This window comes from Anopheles nili, chromosome 2 (assembly GCF_943737925.1).
Source record: "Anopheles nili chromosome 2, idAnoNiliSN_F5_01, whole genome shotgun sequence".
Taxonomy (NCBI): domain Eukaryota; kingdom Metazoa; phylum Arthropoda; class Insecta; order Diptera; family Culicidae; genus Anopheles; species Anopheles nili.
The window spans coordinates 66,448,147-66,471,076 of record NC_071291.1 but is presented as its reverse complement, the minus strand read 5'-3'; the positions used below and the strand labels follow the sequence as shown (position 1 = coordinate 66,471,076).

The window sequence follows — 22,930 nt, the reverse complement described above, 5'->3', positions numbered from 1 at the left end:
ATGGTGCAGCGCACATTAATATCAATCGTATTTAGAAATTGGCGGCGGCAGATAGTGCTAAACGTCGGGGTTAGCACCCTTTTATGGCTTAGTTTGATTTCGTTCGTCTGGAGTGGAGGTATGGTATTTCAGAACTTGTGAGTTCAATCAAAAAATTACTATTTTACTACTATCCACCGCTAGTATCTTTACTCCATTGATTACTATTGTGCTTCTTTTGCATCTTTTTGCAGCCAATAACCTTCACATGAACGATGGCGTGCGGACGCAGGACATTATCGCAGGGGACGTGTTTTTTGAAATTCTAGAACCTTCGGCACTCGAGTACACGTACCGTGTGCGGCCAGCGAAAGACTTTGGTGGAACGTTTGGAGTATCGTTCAAAACGGCACGAGGCAAACTGGTGCCAGCGATGCCGGCTGATGCATGCTCTTCGGATTTCGTAAACGCCGATGAACTAGTTGGCAACATTGCACTCGTTGAGCGCGGGTATGTAATCAAAATCATGTATGTTTTAAGGATTGTACTAATTTGTGTACTAGAATTTGATAAGAATCTTGCATGGTGTAGTTTGTATTCAATTTGATTTTAATGATTGTTGTCAGCTTTATATATTTTCTGATATCGCATTTTGAATTAAATTCTCTTTTCTTTTAGTCATTGTTCGTTCCTAACTAAGGCTATCAACGTAGAGAAAATAGGAGGTACAGCAATAATAGTAACAGAGTACGATACAGAAATCGATGATTTCGACTACTACATTGAGATGGTGCATGATAATACGGAGCGAGATACGGACATCCCGGCCGCCTTTTTGCACGGAAAGAATGGAATAATTATACGGCGAACGTTGCAAAGGTTGAACCTTCCGTATGCGATAGTCAATATTCCTGTAAACCTTACATTTATACAGCCACATCAGATAAACCAGCCACCTTGGTTGCCTTGGTGAATGGAAGACACACCCCCGACGTAATAAGCACTTGTGACATGCGAATGCGAAAACTAAGGGAAATAATCATAATCGAGTAAATGAGGAACAAAACTGTACCAAGAATACTTAGGAAAATGGCGGATACAGAATTAAAGGTGGTGCAATTGCTGGTACAAATCATGTGTTACTTAGCGATACCTATAACGACGAGCAATCCAGTTTTGAACGATTTTGTTCCAACGGACACTGTAAGGCTACACCAATCAGCTATGTTTTGGGAAAATTTAGCTACTCCCCGACCAATGCAACCATTCTGGGCCAGTACCGGATTGTGTCCACCAGAACCACGTAATGCCAGTGGAGGATTTTTATTGTCGCGAGATTCTCAAATGAACTTGGACCTGATAGCATCACTCACGAATCGGAGTGTTAGCCATGTACGAATTCATTGGCTGCTAGAGCTTGTCGAAGCGTAAGTTATTTGAAGTTATTTAATTTTTTTGCTATGATTTGAAACGTACCACAAGGTGTAATATAGATCATTCCATTCTTTAAAAACTTTTTTGGAATTTTCTAACACTAACCCTCTGGAATTATAACCCTAAACTGTGTTCAGTAGTTGTGTTGTAGTCTTTTATGTTGTTTGTACCGAAGGACTAGCAAAATAGTTTAAATTGTGTCTTCTAGTGTGAATCGCGACTATGATTTATGTACATTTCCCTTCTTAGTCAATGCAACAAAACACCATCATGCCCCAGATGCGTCATAATAGACAGAAACAAAAGATTGTGATAACTTTGTTGTAAAATATAATCTTTTACTGAAAATTAGTTGATTAATTTAGAGAAATAGTTTGAAAGAAAGCATGCACTTGCTTTTGTAAAGCTAGAAACAAGTAATCTTTTTCATTTAATACTAAGTGCTATTTTCTATATTATATATTAACTTCCTTCCTTGCAGTTCGTTTAAGAATGATCATTATCAGTATAATTTTACCACATTAGACATGTTTATGGATAACCTGTATAATATCGGGCTATATCCTGGGTTTGAGCTAATGGGCATGCCACAGGGTTCAATACATCAGCCGTATCCGGATGCTTTTTGGAAGAGTTTAGTGCAACAGTTGCTTCGTAGATATTCAGGTAATGTCGGATAATTGTGAATAATTTTTGTTGTCTAATCTCTCGAAATTTGCATCAATCCAGGTCGTTATGGGATACATTATGTTGCCAATTGGAGGTTTGAAACGTGGAATGAGCCGGACCTGAGAAATTATAACATGCTGAACTTCACCGTCAATGGTACGTGATAATACATATTTTTTATATTCAAGAATATTGTTAAACCTTACAGTACTTTGATTATGATTTATTTCAGACTATTTGTCGTATGTAACTGCTATTCGATCGGGCTTGGACGCAATGGGAAAAACGCTTTTCTCTGCTGAATCTGTGAACGGAGCTAGGATTCAACGTTTCCCTTTATACGGTCCCGCGGGCCTTTTCAAGTCCGAGTTACAGCATCCTTTTTGCTGGACAGCAATGGCGCTCTGCAATACGCAGGATGAACGTCGATGTCCTTTCGACACCGTCACGTTCCATCGAAAGGGAAGCGGCCGATGGGCATCGGAAGTTGAAAGTAGTGGTCGGCAACTGGTTGAAGAGCTGCTGCATCGTTTCCCGAATGCAAGACATCTTAAGTTTGCTAATGAGTAGGTTGATTGAGTCTGAGAGTATGTCGAGTGATGCAAAGTAACTAATGTCAGATTATTTCTTTATAAACCCTTCTAGTGAAGCGGATCCCATTGCCAGCTGGTCGACTGCCCGCCCATTTCAAGCAGATGTACGCTACGCAGCTATGCTTTTCTCTATCGTCATTCAACACTGGTCAGCGATTGCCAAGGGAAATGTATTTGGACGTTATCTACGGTTCATCTCCCATGATAACGCATTTCTGAGCTATTATCCGTATGTGTTCGAGCAACGTACGTTGCTTGCTCGATTTCAGATGAACCTCACCGACCCGCCGCATGTACAATATATTGTGAAGCCAGTGTTTTCCGCGCTAGGAATGCTAGCAAAGCTAGGACCATTTGCTTTGCCCACCAGGACGCTGGAAGGAAATGTGTCTTATGTGGCGTCGTTCGATAAGCGTATGAAATATCTTTGCCTCTTAGCATCACGCTCGAACGATAGCTCACCGATGTGGGTGAAACGATCGTATTTCAATTTGTCAATTGCATTGGATATGATTGACGATAATCGGCCTCTTTTTTCGGACACCTCAAAAATAAGTTATCTGGTAGAAGTGCTCCAGCAAGGATGGAATGATCCTTTTCGATTGTGGCGATTGCAGGGTAAACCGGCTTATCCTTCTGCATTGCAGTTGGCCGCCATGCGTGCGGTTCAACTTCCCAGTGTTTTCCTAGGAGGACCTCGGATTGTCCAACAGTATAAGGAGAGAAACATATCTCTATCCTTGAATTTACGAGGCCCATGGATTGTCAGTGTAAGAGTATGCAGTAAAGATCATCAACGCATCGGACCAGTTGAAGGACTACGCGTGAAAATAGTATACAAGGACGAAGCATTAGTACTTTGGAAATCACCGCTATTAGGAGAAACTAGGTGGATAATAGTTATCAATTGCTCAAATCTTGTTTGATGTATAATATTATTAACTAAAGTGTATTGCTTTGTTTCGCTACAGGTGCATTCACCAGTATGAAGTGTGGTTTAAACCTATTGTTTCTTCATTTGACCACCCGCCGACGATGCAATGTAAATGGCATCAAATCAACGTTAGAACCCATACTCCATTTATGTTTTATCAGCATACCAGCAACATGAGTATATTTAAAGATCGCTTGATTGCGCATCGTCAAGGTGTGTTCTAAATTAACTCTACTAAAAGGCCGCATAATTGAGAAAGTCAATTTAATAAATTTTAGATAACAATTTTACTAATGATAACTTTGTTTTACCATTCATGCAGGTTGTTCTGGCGGTGCAGGATATTACAAAGTACGCAGCATCGATTTCTTTGGTCGACGGAGTCCATTTTCAACAACAGTGTACCACAACCCAGAGGATACTACTTGAATCGTATTGTCGATGAATACAAGGATATTGTCCAAGTATCCATTTCTTGAGGAAGACGGAGGAAAAACGTTGAATTTTCCGGAGGGGTGCCATGAGCTGTAAATGCGTTTGCTGCATAAGTCGTATGCTTCGAACAATGGCGAAACTATTTGTGCGTTCACGGATTATTAAAGTTACAATTATTTAACAAATTGTCAAATGAAAAGCGCACGTTGAAAGGGAAAGTCACGATGAAAATGAAATAGTTTATTCATTACTAGAGTTGTAATTAGTAATAGAAGAGCGTTATACATATAAAAAATTATAGAAAGATAGCGAGAGGAAAATTTTGGTTCAGCTATTCACGAAAAAATTAATTTTTCAGAACGTTCCGAATGTGTAAATAATGAATCCCAGTTTGTAAATACGATAACTAGAAGACTTATATAAAAGATTTAGGACTAGAATAGGCAACCAGGAAAATGCCAATGTAAAATGTAATATAAAACAAGAGAAACTGTATATAAATAAAATTACCATCTTTACGGATGGATTGCACGTATAGCTGTGTGAATTGAAAAGCAAACTCGTCGTTTATTAAACTGAAAGAAAGAAAAAAATTCAAAATATCCATAATTTAATTGGTTTTACATCCCTAATACAAAACAGCTAGTTAAATACAAATAAAAGTCCTATTTAGCTTTAATTTTACAAGAAAATCTTTTCCTGCTTGATACAAAGGGTGGAAAATGTAACTTTTCCGGTGAGTGGTATAACATGTTACAAAATGCTGCTTAAACTGAATTTTTACACATTTATTTATTCTTACTTATCAAAAAAATATATATATAAAATTACCTAAACTACCGAAAACACGGAATTAGCTTTGTATGATACCGTCCATTCGTTATTTTTCACTCACGACGCACGAAACCCAGATTCTCCCAGATTCGCTAAAAAACGTCTCAAAACGAAAATTTTCGAAATCAGCTTTGCTAACCAAAACCGAAATTTGGTACCAGGAGAGCATGCCTCGAAGAGGTTGCTACCAGCTAGGTTCCCCAGCGCAATCAGTGATCTCGTTCCTATGCATAAACAAATATATTGCCATCTCTCTCTAGTGTTATCGACACATATCGCCGCTCTCTCCAGCGCGTGAGTATCCGTCTTCTATCTCTAACGCCTACGATCGCCCGGTATTGTACGTTCACTACGGGATGTAGTTATGTCTTGGTGGTCATAAATTATGAGATTACAATCGGATTTAAATTACCTGTAAACATAAATTTGAACATAAAACAGCACAGAAAGCTGTGTGAGATAAATGTTTGTGGCGCAAAACAATGTTTACAAAACCATTGAGTATGTCTATTGCACGAAATCAAATGAAAAACAAATGGAGCTTAAAACTAGTATCTTTTTATTATGCATTGGACCATAGTGCATCGATGATCGATTAGTCCAATCACGTTGCTTCCCTAGAACGAGAGATATATAAGGCGATAACGTAATTTTTGGGACGATCTTATTCCCCCCACGCCCACATAATATTGACTTCCGCCATTTCTAAAATTAATATATACATAAATAAAAGCCCTGCGCGCTTTTATTCTGGGCAATTATGCAAATATTCTAAAAAGCCACCGCATGCAATCGAGATTTTGAGAATGCAGCGGACAATGGTAGAAGAAGGAGATCATACAGAAAAGAAGCTGCATTCGTTAGAGCTTAGCGATATTTGCTTAACCTGATCCTTTATCGATCAGCTCATCCTCATCCCTCAGCGCACTGATAAGTCGAATGGTTATAAAACTTTAGCTCAATGTCGGAGTATTCTAAATAGCTGTTAATTGACTTTATCTGACAAAGACTGGAATGTTGTTTTAATTTTGTTTGCATTCTATTTCATACACTGTAGAATATGTGATGGGTTCAAAAATGGATGGCGCTTGTTAGTTCGCCACCGGGCTCGTTAGTTCGAAACAAGGTAGTACCTTCAATAGGTAGTAGCATTAGTATATGCGAAAATATAGATCAGCAAAGTTCCAAACAAATTAAATCTAAAGTTTTAACGACAATCGATTAAACGAGCCTGTGATTTCAATAAACAAAATAAGCCACATGCATGAACTCATCTGACCGTAATTTTTGATATGTGCTTAAACGGCCTCTTAGTATAGTATAGTAAAATAAGGTATTTAGTAAATGTTTATAACTATACTATCTGCTCAAATTGACACGATATTGTTTTTGATTATACTTTCATCAATGCACCTACCCGCAACCATAATCTTGTATCAATGTAAGCACGGCGGTTAGTCTAGTGCACTTTCCTTGCGGTTGGTTGAAAACCACCGAGTATCCATTTCGCGGAAAACGGAACTCATGCAACCACCGTTTTCCATCCATCGGAGCACGAACAAGAGACAGTTCCACACACGCCATCGTAACGCATCGTTTCGTGATCACGGTGAAACACGACACTGAAACACCGGCGATGACTCATCGAGGCTGTTGTTGTTATCCTCGCTAATTATTATTTGCTCGCGGCATCGTGGTGCGCCGGTGTCGTATGAAATTCTGCAATATGGCCCCCTCCCCTTTGGCAGAATGTCCTGTTTTGCGTTCTTTCTATCGAACAGCATGACCCGGAAAAGGGAGCTGGTGGCAAGGAGCTTTTAATGAAACCAAAGGTTGGGGCTAGGGAAGGTCCTGTTACAGCTTTGGATTGACAATAACCACAATTAGGAGGCTAATTATTGCGATCTATTCGGCAATAACCCGCTTTAAAGTTACCAAAGGCTTCCCTGTGCTGTATGCTTCAGCGTTGGTGCTAACAATTAGCATCGTTTTCATTTTTTTACCTATTGATTTGTGCAGTACAAAAGCTCTCTAGATTTTGTTTATATTTCAATTTTATTCCACACAACAATAGCTTGGAATTATAGACTCCTGAGTATCTATTCCTTTTGTTTTTCAGAGATCATAATGAATGGAGAGCAATGGAACAAATGATCGGAGATGAGTTACAGAAGAAAAAAGAAATCAAATTTCATATAATCGATAAATTATGCTTGCTATATAAAGCTGAATAATACCATCAAATGAAAAAAATATGATAAATATTTTCCGGTTTCGTCGATTCGCTGAGCTGAAAGTGAATTGGTTCGCATAATCACAAAATGATGCACTTATTCTTAGTGCTGTGCTTTATATTGCAACGGTAATGCAACAGGATGCAGTAAGGTTGTAAAGTGAACGAAGTGCATACGCTTCGTACAAACAGACGGTGTTAATGCAGACGTCGTCGAGTCTGGAATTTCCTCTGCAGGTACGAGCAAACAGTGCAAGCAAAAAAAAATGGAGAACAAACCGTGGGATTAAACATCGATAAAAGCACGGTTAAAAACCGCCAGATAGCATCGAACGCCAAAGGGCATCGTATTCGTGCCGAAGTCGCGTGAATGGACAGAAAATACCCGTCAGAAAGGATGGAAACAAATAAGCCCATGCTCGTGCCAAGCCAATTTCATGCACTTTCCGGTCGTTCCGTGCGAAAGATGGCGTGCGTGGATGGTTGTGTCTGCGCGTAAAAAAAAAGGGATGATGGCGAAGGGTTGAACGCGTTAGCATAATACATTAAACCGATAAAAAGGCGTACGCGCACTGGCCTCGTTGGCACCATCGCTTTGCGTGTTCATCTCTGATGTTCTGGTGTGGCACTGGAAGCTTCGTGATGAGTGTCCTTTTATTGTACGACCGTGTTTGAACTGCCACCAGAGCCTTGTGGCCTTTTTATGTGGCCTAAAGCTGGCTTATCTAAACCAACAATGAAACTGTTTTAATGCTGTTGTCTGATTATATTTTCTTGCTATGACGCATCGGTCACACGAATAATAGTTCGTTGAGCCAGTTAATCCTGATAATTTTACTTAGGCAAAGTTTTAAAGAAAGTTAGGTTAGAAATCAAAATAATATAAAATGGTAAATAAATGATTTAGCTGCCATGTTAGCATGAAATCAATAAATAGTATGGATTTGAGACAGATAGTTCAATACGGACTATGCTATTCAGGCTTAGATTTTTATCAGTTTTTAATCATCAGGCTTGTGTTTAGGTTATTTGTGCAAATTAATGTTTGCTTGGTATGAACTATTCACACATTGTCACCGAACACGTGCGCAAGGACTCCGCTGGGCTCGAAAATTTGTTCTTCCACTTGCTTCGATTTTCAACTGCGTTCATTTTCAATCTATGAGGGATCGATGCATTTCCTTTTTCATCTCTGTTTTTCGGAGTAATCAACATAAGAACAAAAAAAAAAGGAATTAGTATATGCGAGAAAAACCGAACAGACATGCAGCATTTGCTCGCGTGCTGCCATGTTGATGCCCTCTCGCTCATAAACGGTAGGCAAAAGGTAGTACTTTTGGTCTTTTTTCTGCTTGCCTTCGGGGAAAGGACATACTGCAAAAAGGGGAGGTTGTTGACGGGTTTTCAATCGAAGCCAACCGATTCGCGCTCGAGGGCGATAGGGTTGATAGATTTTTCGTGCAACAGAGTGGAAGAATTGCGATCAAAAAATGACCGACGGGATTGATGTTGAACTCAGTTAGCTATAATTGTGTGTGCATGCATCAGCAATCTGTTCGTGTAGTACACCCAATGAAACATCTCTTCAATATAATGATTTTAGGGCCATTAGCGTTTTAGTTAGACGAATTAAGTTACTTTAGAATTTGTCTCATTTCAATGATTTTAAGGTGCGTTTATTCAACAAGTTTTAATTTATGATGATACTCGCTACATCTTTGTGCATTGCGATATTTACTAGAAAATACTGTATACATTGATTGATGGGTGGTATTTCCATTCCCTGGAAAAAACAGTCCCAAGGAGCAGCATGGATATTTCACAGGAATCACCGTGACGTAGGATGAGCCAGATCAAAGCTACTCACTTGGTGTCACCTACTTCAACTTTAAGTGCACCCTTACAGCTATTTCTCCGTATGTTAGCCTCGTTCACGGTTCACTGCCGGAATGCAAATGCACTCAACGATTGCAGTGTGCAGTGGCAGTGAGTGAACGGTCATGTGGAGTGTGTGTTTCTTTAATATAAATATATTTAACACCTTCTCTGGCACTCCATATTTGACCATTCTCGAGTGTGTGCCATTAAAAGTTGTTTGTGCGGTATGTCGACTAACTTCCAGAAATGACCAAATTTTTACTATCAAAGCAACTAATGTTCATGCTAGCATCCTAACACTATACTGTACAGGATTTTTGCTAATATTTGTCTTAGTTAAACAACTCTAAAGTATTAATTGCAATGAAAGGAGGCTTTTGTGATATTATATTAATTCATTTACCCGCAAATAATGTAGCTAATGACAAGCATATGATAAGGAACATGAGCACTAGAGAAACAACCCAATGAAAATTTGTGATAAATATTATGATATATTATTTCTATTACACCTCCAAATACATCGATAAAGCTATCAAATTGAACCCCAATGTCTACAAATACTATAATCAATTAGCCTCAGAAATGCAAAAATATAAAACGATGCTCTTTATCGCGGAAAAGTCAGTCAAGTTCCGTTAATTTAGAGCACGAACCAACCGACAACCGCTAACCAGCGGGTCGGTACGTACTAGTAGAGGCAGTAAATTAAGAGCCCGTTGTTGAGGTTTAATCCGCTCCTCGGGGTGAACCCGATGAGTGGCACAAAACGGTGCGCATCCATCCATCCTGACCATCCTGAATGCACTGCAAAACGTCCAGCTCTAACCCAGTTCCGGTTCCGGGCGCGGTGCACACGTGCGGTGCGCTTATCATCTTCCTCCGCTGGGTTCTGACCTCCAAAAAAGGGACATTGACGTGGCCCTTTTTTTTTTTTGGCTGTTAGTGTGCGTGCGCGCTTCAGCTCACCATTGTGGCCAGGTCGCCTATTTGATGCGCTCGCCTGCGTTTGCAATAACTTACGGTCGAATGCGCGTCGAGTCCGGTGGGAAAAGCGATGAATTTTCCTAACCTCCCCGGCCCGGGCCACGGAAGGCGTGCGCTGCAAAAAAGGGAAAAGCTGCACCGCGGGAAGTTTACCATTTTATGCACCACTTATTGATGAATTTCGTGAATGGTCGCTGGTTAACGGAGGTACAGCGGTCATTGCGATTGCCGAGGCCCCAGGAGGGTGGGCGTGAAGGCGGATTTAATGAAAGATCACCGTGATTTATGTTCTATTTCTGCATTCGCAATTTGTCCCCACCCGTTGGAGCTGACCCGTTAAAAACTGGCCAGAAATTAGAGCATTGTATATTTTGTGAGTTTAGCCTCGTGCCCGTGGAAGGGAAACCCGAGATTGTTGAGCCAAAAATAAACAAAGAAATTATGTTTACTACCTTGTGGAGCGTTACTTTAGGTTTTTGACCATCAACTGTGCCTGTTTGACATTACATTTTTCGTTTGCTTTCGTATATGCAATGATTTTAAAATATTCTATTTCTCGTTAAAATGTTTGAATTACATCAAGCTTTATTTATTACGTAGAATAAACAACTAATTTCATTGAGTTTAAACGATTATTTTTATTTGTTTAATGTCTTTAACTCAAGAACAATCCGATCTGTAGTAGGTCAAACTTTTGAAAAATATTTACCTTTTGTAATGAGTGGCTCAACGAAATTCTAGCCCTTCAGTTAAGCTGTTTCCGGACAATTTTCTGTTTTTGTGATTTACTGACATCCAGCCCCAAGCTTTCATCTTTTAATTTTTCTCACTTTTTTACGCCTTAGCTGTTGTAAAATGAAGACCAGGCATCAAAGTTTGAAAGATTGTGCTTTCGTTGCGCAACGCGCAGCCCTCACATTATTTTTGTAAACAATTCGCACAAATGCTACCAAAATCGTTTACCGTGATTTCACACCTTCGCCCTTGAGCCGTTTTTTCGGAGGCTTTCACTTCCGCATAGGGATGCCACAACGCGGAGGTACACAAAATGAAGTTTTTCCGGCTAACAATCCTTCCGATGTCGAACTTTGTGCACTAAACTTTCGCTTGGAAAACGTAACAATTTTAGGCTTTTGCATGTTTCTTTTTCTTCTCTCTCTCTCTCGCTCTCTCTCTCTCTCTCTCTCTCGCTTTTCATCCAAACTTTCCAACCCCCCACACAAGGGCCGAACTAACGAGAAGGTGGAAATTTTTCCATCACGCCCCGGCAGCCTTCTGGCCGGTAAAATATTCGTCTTAAAAATGATCCTGTCCGAAACGGGCTTTCGTCTTTTTTTCGGCTCTCCCACTCAATGTCCTTCTGGATGGGAGGATGATTTGGTTACAAGTTGCGGGGGGGGGGGGGGGGGAGGGGGGGAGTCCTCCCTCTCGCCGGATACAATGTAGAGCGTTAGCGGAAAGTGTTCGTCCGATCAAAGCCCGGATGAGCGAAGACCCCAAACAAAGAAACTACCGTTTTTCCGAGTTGAAAGTGGGTTGAGGGATCGGTATATCCTTCATGCCCGATTCCCGCCTCCCCCCAAATGTCCTCTCGATCACCTGTGGGGTGGTGGGAACAGCGCAAGTGAGAAAGAAAGTGTGTGTGAGTTGGAAAAATAAACGTGGGAAAATAAATTGTTTAGATATAATCACGTTCGGGGATGCCGCTTGGAAACTCGTTTCGAACAAATTTCGCTTCATCCTGTCGTCCTGTTTCTTTTTAAACCGATGGATTTGTTTTTTTTTTCATTGAGCTTAGTAGAGGTTGGGTTTCATTTTCCGGTACAGGATTTTCCATCACCATCACCATGTATGAGCTGACCGACTATGAGGCGATGGGTTGATCGAAGCACAAAACGGATGTTATCACGTTTATTTGCGGTGTTTGTGATTGTCATGAGATGGTCCTCTACAGACTCGTCTAGGATGGTGTTCGAATTTGAACGATTGGTCATTATTCAGTGTTCATTTGAACTGCTAAACTGTATACTTTTGTTGTAATGACAAGAAAGATAAAGAAGAAAACTTTGTTTTTGACAAATTTACTAATTTAATGACGAAAACGGTTTAATGTTTGATAAATTAGGTTTAAAGTATTGTAGTAACATGTTAAATTAGGCTTTTTATAGACTTTTTTCAGGACCCAATCTAGTTTTAAAGCGTTGTTTCGTACAGTTTAGATACGATTCTATGCTGAAATAGCTTTTGTTTGCAGTTGAATGAGTTTATTAAAAAAACATTACTCACTATTTGCCATGTATCTTGTTTTTCGTTCTACGTATACTTCTCTACTGTTGCTAGCGCAACGGATAGGTTTAAAATAATGTATGGCCGTTGAGACTGAAAACAAGCGCGTCAGCCATAGGTCGGGTTTACAAGAAATAGCAGAGCGGCAGCTGACACCTCTGCAAGACCTCTGACCGGCCAAATTGTAAGGCCGAACCAAAACGAACAAACCGTGGGAAAGACCTGCATGATCATTAGTATATAAGCTAAAATGTGTGGCAAATAAAGTAGTGTCGATCTAGAGCACGAAAAGAAAGGGCCCTCTTATTTTATTTCAAGGAAAGAACGGAACTCTCCTCTCGGCTAAGACTGGCACTCGTCAGGGTACTCTGCCCAACACAATCCAAAAGTTCTGCTGAATTCGGAACCCCCCTTTGTGGCAAAGGCTTTCCAGAAAGGCGAGGAGCAACTAGCGGGAAGGTATTAGGGATCCAGCGAATTCTGCAGACGATTGATCTCGGGCGGAGAGACCCCTTTAAAAAAAATAGCCACGACCAGGGAGTAGCTTCGAACAGCTGGGCCATACCTTAGCGTGGCCCGTTCGGACGCCCCGTTCGTAACATCTACATAAGTAAGCAACAAAAAAAAATTAATCCCTACAAAGCTAGTGGATGGAACAGATAGAAGATTTAAGCCGGCGCCAAACTTCTCTGAACCCATCGCACAGGTAGAAACCAGCTTACGACCCGAACACAGGTAGAACCCGTGCAGAAGAAGAGATGCGATGAAACAGCAAAGGTCACTGACCGAAACGAAATCCGATGTCAACGTCGCAGTGCGCAGTGAACGTAAGTTGCTCCGAGTGGAGATCTTCGCACGGTTCAACGATTACCGTTACAGTTATACTCGTGCCGAAAGAACACCCAAAACAGATCGTAATCGCTCCCGCACTCGCTCGATCGTTTGCATTCGCTCGCACACTAGCGCACAGAGTTCACACAGTGTAGTTTGAAGCTGGCGAGACGCGCCCGATCAGCTTAGTGGTTGTGGGCTGGAATCTTGCGTTTTACTCACCGTATTTGAGGAATTTATTAGATTTTAAAATATCAAATTGATAAATTAACCTATTTTCTGCTTTTACAAAAGCCTTATAAATTGTGTTGCATATGAAGAACGCTTATGAGAATAAATTAATATTGATTTAACCTTTTTTTTTAATCCGAAGGTCTGATTGAATTAATTCAATTACAGCTTATGAGTGGTTTGTAGAGCTCGTCAAATAACCTCGTTGTATGGAATTGATTCTTGCGGAATGTATGTACAATCAATTTACGAGTCGAATCGAATTCCACGCCGGGTTTTGTTCGAACTTTTTACCCCAAAAAAAAGCGAGAGAATGAACGAAGGTGTTGCTTTTACTGCCACCTGTGATTCATGGTGTTATAATTTATGCTTCTTTCAAATCCACCGGCACCAGTTACACCGGCCAACACCATCTTGAAGAGTGTATCACTTACAGCTTGGAAAACTTGCACTTGGGTGCCGCAGCAACACCCATGTTCGCTGTTGGAGCAATTTTGAAAACTTCGTCTAACTGGACCAGCCTGCCGCGTGGCCATTAGGGGAAAGTTGGCCAGCGTTTGGTGCGAATGCTGCCCAAGCTGGAGGCGAACTTCGACCGACAAGGTGTGAAACATCGCTGGCCCAATGTGTGTGATTATTTATCATTCCCTGACGGGTTTTCGTCCTGACGAACCGTGGGACACGGGCAGGGTTGGAGCTGGAAAACTGGGGGAGGGGTTTTCAATTAATAATTTTCTTCCACCGCTAGCTTACGGAATGCGCGGGCATCTCTACGTTAATGATAGCACAATACTGAGGTCGTGTCAGAATAGCTCAGGTGGAAATAAATCACTCGCCAGCCACAATAGCTGATGGTCGGAACTGGTTTATGTGAGTGAGGTTGGGAGTTGAAAAGTTTGCGTTCAATTTCCCGCGTTTTAGCGAGTCTTTCGATGTCTAGTGTATGTTTTCTTTGCAGTTTAAATGCTTCTTGTTACTACAGGTGAATAAAACTGACTAATATTGTGTACATTACTCGTGTGCAGTTAACGCTGAGTGAATGATTTTTTAACCCTCTATGAAGATTTGTCGAAAGGACTATCGAGTGTTTTTATAGTAACTCAAATACTTTTCGTATGATAATTGTTCAAATGCTGTTTTGATTTCGATGTAGCATACCAAAACTGGATAAAAATAAACATATCCTGTTGGATGCAAAAATACTACTATGCCACTATAATGGACTACTATAGCTTCAAGACTTGAAGTATCTCTTTTTTATATGTTTTTCTTCAAACTAACATGCACACATCGCACAACGAAATGCTTAGGCCGTGGTTGTGTACATACTCAAATTGAATCTCCAAAAATAGAGCCTCCATTCTTTGCACATCCTGAGAAAAGTAGGCGTGGAAACCTCAAAAAAACGATCACCTCTTCCCATCGAAAATTAGGTCAACTAAACCGACTCGTTACTTGCTTGCAACCAAACTAAAGCCTTCACGTCGAACGGGAACGCTTTCGAGGCTTCAGGCTTTCATTTTTCATCTCCTAACGAGCTAGCGGCTCGTCAGAAAGTGGATCGAAACCGAGGCTCAGTGCGCCTGATAAAAAAATCCCCTATTTTGGGAAAGGGAAAACCTCCTCCTCAGATGGTCGCCAGGGCCGAAATCGATTTTCAGCCCAAATTGACGTTAATAAAATGCAGACAAACGCCAAAGTCAATCACGAAATCACAGCCGGGTAGATGTGATGCGGCGTGGAAATGCAGAAAACGCCGAAAGATCGGGATAAACTGGGGCAAATGCTCGCTGTGCCACGGTGTCTTTGGGCGATGGAGGGAACGACAACAAAAAATCGGCGAGTTTATAGTGCCAAGGGTGGAAGAGTCGGTCAATGTTTGAGCCCAGATGCAGAAGCAAACGAAAAAGAAACGACGTTCAAACCTTATCAAATGAAAGGGGAAAAGAAAGCTCGTGGCCTATGCGTTCGCGTACATTGCAGTTCGAATTGTGGTGCTGTGGTGTGTATGTATTTTTAGCAAGGACACCACACTGACTAGTTGCAACGCCTAGAGTGCATGAACCCACAAAAATACTGACAAAACTCAAACATCAACGACACAGCTTCAAGTGGGTGTTTTTTAGGCTGAAATTGGACAAACAGCTCGAGTTCTAGTTCCTTTCAGAAGCTCAGCAAAGCACACACGATAGATATCGCCGTGGTCACAAACACTCGACTGTATGAGACTATCCAAAACCCATTCAAAGGTTTTAAGCCTTAAAGTTCCGCTGAATGATTATGCGTTGGTTTTAAGAGGAGCGCATTTTCTTCGCCCACTGTTTGCCAGCTCCGTATCCTGGCTGCCAAACGTGCCGTCCGATGTGATACGCTTAAACGACGGCATTGAACGGGAGCATGTCGCCATTTGCAGGAGATGGAGCTCCATTTTGTGGGCTATATAGAGAAAGTGCCACATCGCCGTGACATACGAATCGGACGTACGCGCGATCGTCCCATCCCAGGACACACGTCGTGCGGCTGAGGCTCGTTCAAATTGACACTTATCGACATGAACGGCTTCCCAAAAACCCCTGAAGCGCTCCAGCCGAATCGCCTTCACACAAATTATGCTCGTTTATGCCGAATTTCTTGGCGCTCGTCTCCGGTGGATTTGGGGCAAATGGCGCTAGTGCCGTCGTCTTTCGAACGCTGACGATTTCCGTACCGTGAAAATAGGTGAAGCATTGCCGGTGAAAGCGCACTGAACCGGATCGGGGGTGTGCTTGGTGTCGAACGGAAAGGGATTTGAGTGTTACCATTGCGTTTCGCTTGGTCTATGGGGATATGGCCGACATTTGCGGGCATTCCTAGCGCTTCTTGTGATTGCTTGACATGTTTTGAATCAAACCAATGTCTGGCAATGTGTTCACGATCTGCTGTTGAAAGAGGTTTTTAGTACAAGTGAGATAAACTTGAGTGTAATATAATACTTCATACTTGTGGCTTATCATGGTAACAGTGATTATTGTCCTAATACTAGGTTATATGATTCAATGTGAAATATACTCTGTAATGGCAGTGTATTGAATAAAACAGATGTATTTCAATAAGTTTAAATTACTCTGTTGTTTAGTCTGTTTATGAATTTGTGTTTATGAATGTTTGTCTGTTTATGAATGAATCCCTCGAAAAGGACTGCTTGCACAAAACAAGCGAATGGAAAATTATCAATCTCGAATGACTGACCTGAGTGACAGGACCTCATTTAATCGAAGGGAAGATATGTTCTTTTCACAATTAACACTATTTCTTCGCTGGTGACGATTTTGCCATCAATTTCAAAGCAAAGCGACTCAAAAGTTTGTTTTCGTTTGCAATAAGATGCAAAAGCGCGTGCCTGCTCGCAAGGACGAAGGCTCCGGCTGGGTGAATGACATTTAAAAAAACTCCCAGTCGCGCAGCAAGCTGTTTATGTTTGTTGATCCAAATTTGATCAACAGCGTAAGGAGGGTAAAGAAGGCGGAGCCAGGGCTTGTTTGGGCTGAAATGATCAATCTAAACTGTCAACATAAGAACAAGAAAAAAAAGAAACAAACACAAGGATATAAGGCGAGTTATACGAAATCGCTAGCTGGAGATGCATTGGAGCTTATTTTTCTCATCCAAAAATACTGGGGAGAAAATGAAAAATGGAAGAAGAAAGTAAATCATTTTTGCATGAATAACTTTGAAGCTATTTAAGAGCATTTATAATCATCACAGCACTCCAGTCTACCCGTGGAATGTACCGTTTCTATTTTTCTTTTTCAGAGAAGTAGGCGATGATTGAAGTTGGTGTTTTCGTAAAGCGTCGCAAACCAAGCAAGGATCGCATGTTCAGGGTATTCTGAGAACTGTAAGGAGCTATGCGTGCTATTCTTGCAAACAGATTTGTACACATTATTTTTTCTGTTTCGTTTTGTTATGTAAGTACACACTTTAGCCGTTGCTTTTTCACGTTAAATTCTTGTGCATTTTGCACAAATAAATCGAAAATGACGGTTAACAGCCGTGTTTTTTTTTCTTCACTCACCCTAACCCAACAGCACCTTTGAAAGCGAAGCATTTGAACATCAGACGCACCTAGGCAAATGGCACCGAGACACTGAAAGGAAAAAAATATTCCTAGAATCTACCGACTAATGAACGCAAACGCAAACAGGTGGCCCTATTGAAGGGTTTCCGATTGCGGTGCCGACCTGAAATTACGATAATTAATAGAGGGAGGTTTGTGTTTCTGTTTGGGCACAAATTACAGCAATCAGCATCTCGGATTGATTATTTTACGAGCACGAAGTAAAATGGCACAAAAACGAGTCCATTTTCCCATGCACGGAGGCTCGACTGCAGGACCTGTTGCGTGCCGTTCGATTGCACCGGGCCGGAGCAGAAAACGAGGGAGCAAAATTCCAGGTACGGTTTCATTTACCATCGTCAAAGATATGGCAGGTGCCGTTCTTTGGGGGGGTTTTTCTCGTGCCATCTCGTTTTTGTAATTAAGAAAATTTCCCATCCCTCTAGCGAACCGGCCCTTATTCGTGGGAAAGGCGTTGATTGTTTTACCTCTTGGAGCTCAGCTTTTCAACCACCCTTCGTATTGGAAGCAAACATTGGTCCGGTCTGCGTGTTTGACTTTGGAACGGCCACACTTGGTGCGGTGTCTAGTAGCGTATTTTACGCATTCGCAAACCAGTCCGGTGAATCTGGGAGTTGATTCGTTTCGATGGACGTGATATGGCAGTTTACATACGTTTCGTTCGAAAAAGCCGATTCCTTTACATCGGAAAGCCGTACGGGCCGGAAAGATAAACATGATATAAATAATTTTCTGTTCGTTTTGTGTGCTCTGAACACATTTGATCTGTGATAACGATTCTTTATGGGTAGGAATTGCTGGTTTTTAGTTTCTAGGTAACATTTCGAATTGAAACCATTCCGGAACAGAGACATGTGGTGGAAATTTGCTCACTACACACTCCCTTAATAAAGTTGTTTCCTAAATTAGCATTTATGACAATGCAATTAATTACATTTTAAATTTTGGGAAATTAAGTGTTTCCGTGCAAGAATGAGTTCTGTCACTTTTACATGTGAAGCCATTTTCATAATAATCGATTGAAAATTCCCGTAACTTTTGTATTTTAAACCCGTAGCATACCTATTTTTATATATATAAATAGTAACGTTGTTGAGAACTTGCTGAGAGATATATGAATAAGTTTGTCTAAATCCTTGACATACAGCTATTTATGTTGTGCTCTAACGAGTCCTTGTTGAGCATTTTTTTTATGTGAAACATCTTCTCCAAGCACACCCGAGTTGAAACGTGATACTCGCCTCGCCTTTTGGAATGCAATTTGCGTATTCGTGAGCATCGAGGCGTGTGATTTCAGTGCTCGGATATCCCACGAATACACCGTGGCGTGTTTCGTCCTTGCATCGATGCGTACGCCTTCGCCGTAGATTCGCGCTCGCCAGAGAAACCTCGTATCAATGATGGATGGGGCAAGTTGAGCAAGAAGATGCTCGTGCGGGCGTGCTTTCAAAGGCGAACAGTGATGATACGCGTCTGATTCATGGTCATCCCGTTTCCATGGGAAAAATGCCAAGCGGTTGCTTCCCTTTCGAAGGCTCATCTCGTTGCGTTTGGTGAAGAAAGTTACTAAGCAGCTTTTTGGCCGTGGCTCATTATGCTTTCATTTGGATTAGGTTATCTGCCTCTTTCATAGTCGGTAACCTTGGAAGGATTCATTACGCATTGCTACATTGGAGTAACCTTCGTAATTTTCAACCGTAAATAAACAACAACTCTCCCATTTTTGAAACAACCTTGAGGACTACGTTCCGGAGCAAACGGAGTGAAAATCTGCTAAAAAGCTAACAAGTCTGTATCGCAAAAAGAGAGAGTTTAACAGACGGTAGGGATGAGCAATAGGGTCGTACGACGAATGATTTCATTAGGAGCTGGCGGGCAAATCGATGAATAATGGAAGCAGCTATCGATTTCCGCCAGACAGTCGCATTAGGACAGTAATTTTTGTTCAATTTAAGAAAGCTTGCACCGTTCGTCCCAAGTGGTGTTTATATTCATAATATATGTTCTTGGCCGCTTGATATATGGAGCTTGGTCTCTTGAAACGCTCTACATTTCTTGCATATTTGTTGGGATAAGAGAAGCCATGAAGGCACCCCATCCTGTAGCGTTCAATTGGAACGCATGGCCGACAAAAAAGATGCTAAAAACACGCATCGATGAGCGCACATGAAAGTGCCGTTGGGTGGATTTTGTATGGGTAAAAATGTTTGCCGAAGGTTTCATACAACCCTGCTGGCAGCCGAGCGTGTGGGTCTAAGAAATGGAGGAATTCTCCGGAACTGGAGAAACTTCGAGCCGGGTTTTCGAGCTATACATCCTCGGTGCGTGAGTTCCATGGATACGGTATGACGACATGGTTTAGTGACTTTAATATGTTTCCAAACCAACGTCCACTCTCGGCTTGACTAACCGAGAACGGGTATTTGACAGATGAAAGTGTACCCGGTTGCGAGGATCGATGAGACCGTAGGCGTATAAAGATGAATAGATTATTTTCGTGTTTAGGTATGTTTACGACGACCAGAATGTGGAGCGGTTATTCGATTATTGTGCGCTTTTCAAGCAGCATGTTGTGCAAAATGGGTCATTGGATTGGAAGGGTTTGACCGTTTCGTAGGAGCGCATAAAAGAGATTTTAATATTTTATTTTACAAGAAATTATCTATGATTTTTTCTCAGCTACGTTGCTTTCGCATTAATCGAATTGCAGGACTTCAGATACATATTTGTTTCATAATGCACGAGGTATCTTTACGATATCGAGTTAGTTATTTTTATTCAGGGATGTCTTTGTGCCCTTTAATATATACGTCCGTTTCCTTTAAGAGCACTTATTGCGACTTGTCTTCGACAGCTGTGATCAACACTCAGCCGGAATCTACATATTTACGCCATCGCGGAATGATTTTAAAATGATAGTCTCTCCTTCTGTCACGCTCTAATGCGCTAGGTCGGGAAACCCCGGTGAACCAAACGGCGAAGCTGAATTAATGCCGACAAACAATATTGAAGACGATCTTTCCGTTCGATGATGGCCGGCTTCGTTATTCCCCAGCCGCGGGAATGGAAGGTTCGCAAATGGAGCGCCCGAGTCGAGTCCGGCGAAGTGTCACGATTTATTCAATCTGACGCGGCTGCTCGTTCTGCTGCTCAGCACGCGATCGCTTTACTCAGCACTCTTTGCATATTCATTGGAGATGGATCGGAAAATGGACTAGCATCCATTCTGCTTTTGTCCTAACCGTGGGCTTGTATGGGCGATGTTTTAGGTTTATAGAATATAATATATGGAATGGATTTTATGAGCATGATTGTATAACAAACAAATAGTGTTAAAAGACTACATTGACTATCTAAATAATGTGATTTACTAAGTATATTAGAAGGGTTGAAATAAATTTTGATTAGCAATAAGCTGAATATTATTCGGTACTTATATTTAGTATGGTGCAATTGAGCGAATGTAATATATTAGTCCTTTCAATTAAATCACAAGTTTAACAATCCCTTTGTTACGTTCTCATGAAAATCATTCAGCACACGCTGAGCTACGTCGATAAGGAGCTGCAGTGGCACAAACCATACCATAGAGCCATTCGGATTGATTTGCATTTGCTCACGTTCATTCAGCTGCACTGGCACTTCGTGATATAGAAAGCTTGTTCAAATGGAGCTGCTGTTTTGTACCTATTCCATTCCACCCGCTACCAACGGATGGGTGGCAATCAAGGAAATCAACGCCAACCATCATTTGCCAACGCTTGCGTTCGTGTTGAAGTGACTATCTTATAGATGCAGCGTATCCTTGGCTAAGGATGTTCATCTACGTGATATTATGAGGCGTTACACGAGACAAAGACAAAGCTTTGGGTTTCATCAGTGATTGGAAACTGTCGATATCGGGTGTGTCAAGTCGACGGAAAGCGAGAACAAGGATCCGGAAATGAGGAAAATTTCACACAGCCGTGGGCTAGTTTTAAAGCAAATCAATAATCTTCGTGTATCGTACAAAATTATATGCGGCCTTTTAGTCATTTACAGTTTCTACAAGGATACCAATGTAAATAATCTTCAGGAGCTCGAGAAAAGCTATTGAATGAACCTTTTCTTATCTTATTTTTGCAACCTCTGCAACCCGTAACGACCTAATGCACTACCGAAATCACTCACAGCAAATGCAGCGGCCTAGCCTGGCTGTTTGCTATTCATTGCCCCGAGCCTGGCGACTTGCCTTTCGACGGAAGCAACCCGGCGCTGATGGCATCCGTTGCAATCCGTGCCGTCATTCCAATCCCGAATTCCCTAGCCCGCGGGCGAAACCGTGATTGTATCGTTGCCATCCCGAGACACCCGGCCATAAACTATAATAAACAGATATTCAATCTCAAACCCTGTCTTCCCCAACGAGGGTGGCTTTCTCGGGCGCAAAACCACCGCGTAATGGAGAAAGGCGTCCCCGGTGGCCCAGGGTGGCCCCGGGCGCAAATGGAAATGAGATACCGCCACGGGTTTCGGTTCGGGGATTTGCCGGTGGCCAATGTGTTGAGCGCGGTTGTATTGTTGCATTCCGCGGGTGTTGAGGGAGAGAAAAGATGTCGCTGATTCGCCGATCGCTGGCGCATCCATTTCGGGGAGGATTTCCATTCCGATCCTGGGCACCCGGGAGCACGGAGGAAAAGAAAATGGTTTGAAATAAAACAGCGCGAACAGGCTGAGCTGGGATGATGTTTATAGTGCTTCGGTTTATAGCGCCGAGGTTTGTTTCTTTAGCGGTGCTTTACAAGCGCGAATCTGTTTTCTTTTGCCTCGTCGGGGTGCGATTTTCTTCCGGACCGTCGTCGAGCTCAATCACAGCTGCCTCGTGTGGAAGACCTTAACGATGGACAAAACAAAAAAAAAACAGGAAGATCGGCAACCAAATCCACCCTCCATTCGTTTTGCATTTCTGCAACGGGTAGGCCTCGGCTCTGATATCGGTGCCGCAAACGCTTGTCCCTTTGGTTCCCTGCGAGGATTCCACACGGACGTGATCCACATTCGTGAGCCAGACGTTGGTCAGGAGAGTATGGTTCGGGCTCGATGTAGCTCTGTATGTGTGTGGGAAAATCCTTTGGCAAACGATGGGTGCGAGATTCGTTTGGTGAACTATGTTTAGCTGGTAAAATTGTTCGTTTTTCCATTAGCAGTTATTTTCTCGAATATTTGTGCAATGTTCACAACTGTGTATAGTTTTTTTAAACACATGCAACTAGATAAAAAAATAAATAAGAACTATTTGTTGATTTCGCAAGTTCATTCTTTGCGTTTTGATTCGTTTAATAATTGCAACAATCTCAATTGTATTCAACAAAATGAGTTGTTTAACTATTAAATACCCCCAATAAAGCCGCGGAGTTGTAACGCAGCATTCCGAAACATGTTCAAAACTCCACCCCAATTCAAATCGCCCATCTAGAGAAGCACTAGCTTTGCCGAGCTTAATCCGCAAC

At 41.7% G+C, this 22,930-nt stretch overlaps 2 protein-coding genes across 2 annotated transcripts; both read left to right on the top strand.

Moving 5' to 3' along the window:
• On the top strand, window positions 1–962 carry LOC128728614 (PRADC1-like protein). Its single transcript, XM_053822247.1, has 3 exons — window positions 1–118; window positions 234–489; window positions 658–962. Exons 1-3 carry the CDS (start codon window positions 1–3, stop codon window positions 950–952), a joined length of 669 nt encoding a protein of 222 aa, XP_053678222.1. The 3' UTR covers window positions 953–962.
• A 70-nt stretch (window positions 963–1,032) lies between these two features.
• Window positions 1,033–4,038, top strand: LOC128728603 (alpha-L-iduronidase). Its single transcript, XM_053822234.1, has 7 exons — window positions 1,033–1,406; window positions 1,895–2,079; window positions 2,143–2,238; window positions 2,315–2,648; window positions 2,728–3,564; window positions 3,647–3,822; window positions 3,932–4,038. The coding sequence occupies exons 1-7, from the start codon at window positions 1,033–1,035 to the stop codon at window positions 4,036–4,038; spliced, it is 2,109 nt and encodes a 702-aa protein (XP_053678209.1).
• Window positions 4,039–22,930: the final 18,892 nt, after the last annotated feature.

What these genes read in the sequence shown, in the direction of transcription:
- LOC128728603 (XM_053822234.1), top strand. Translation starts at nt 1,033, where the DNA reads ATGAGGAACAAAACTGTACCAAGAATACTTAGGAAAATGGCGGATACA. An exon ending in CCGCTATTAGGAGAAACTAG is followed by an intron (nt 3,565 to 3,646) that starts GTGGATAATAGT and finishes GTTTCGCTACAG; the next exon opens with GTGCATTCACCAGTATGAAG. An exon ending in CTTGATTGCGCATCGTCAAG is followed by an intron (nt 3,823 to 3,931) that starts GTGTGTTCTAAA and finishes CCATTCATGCAG; the next exon opens with GTTGTTCTGGCGGTGCAGGA.
- LOC128728614 (XM_053822247.1), top strand. Translation starts at nt 1, where the DNA reads ATGGTGCAGCGCACATTAATATCAATCGTATTTAGAAATTGGCGGCGG. An exon ending in TTCGTTCGTCTGGAGTGGAG is followed by an intron (nt 119 to 233) that starts GTATGGTATTTC and finishes ATCTTTTTGCAG; the next exon opens with CCAATAACCTTCACATGAAC. An exon ending in ATTGCACTCGTTGAGCGCGG is followed by an intron (nt 490 to 657) that starts GTATGTAATCAA and finishes CTTTTCTTTTAG; the next exon opens with TCATTGTTCGTTCCTAACTA.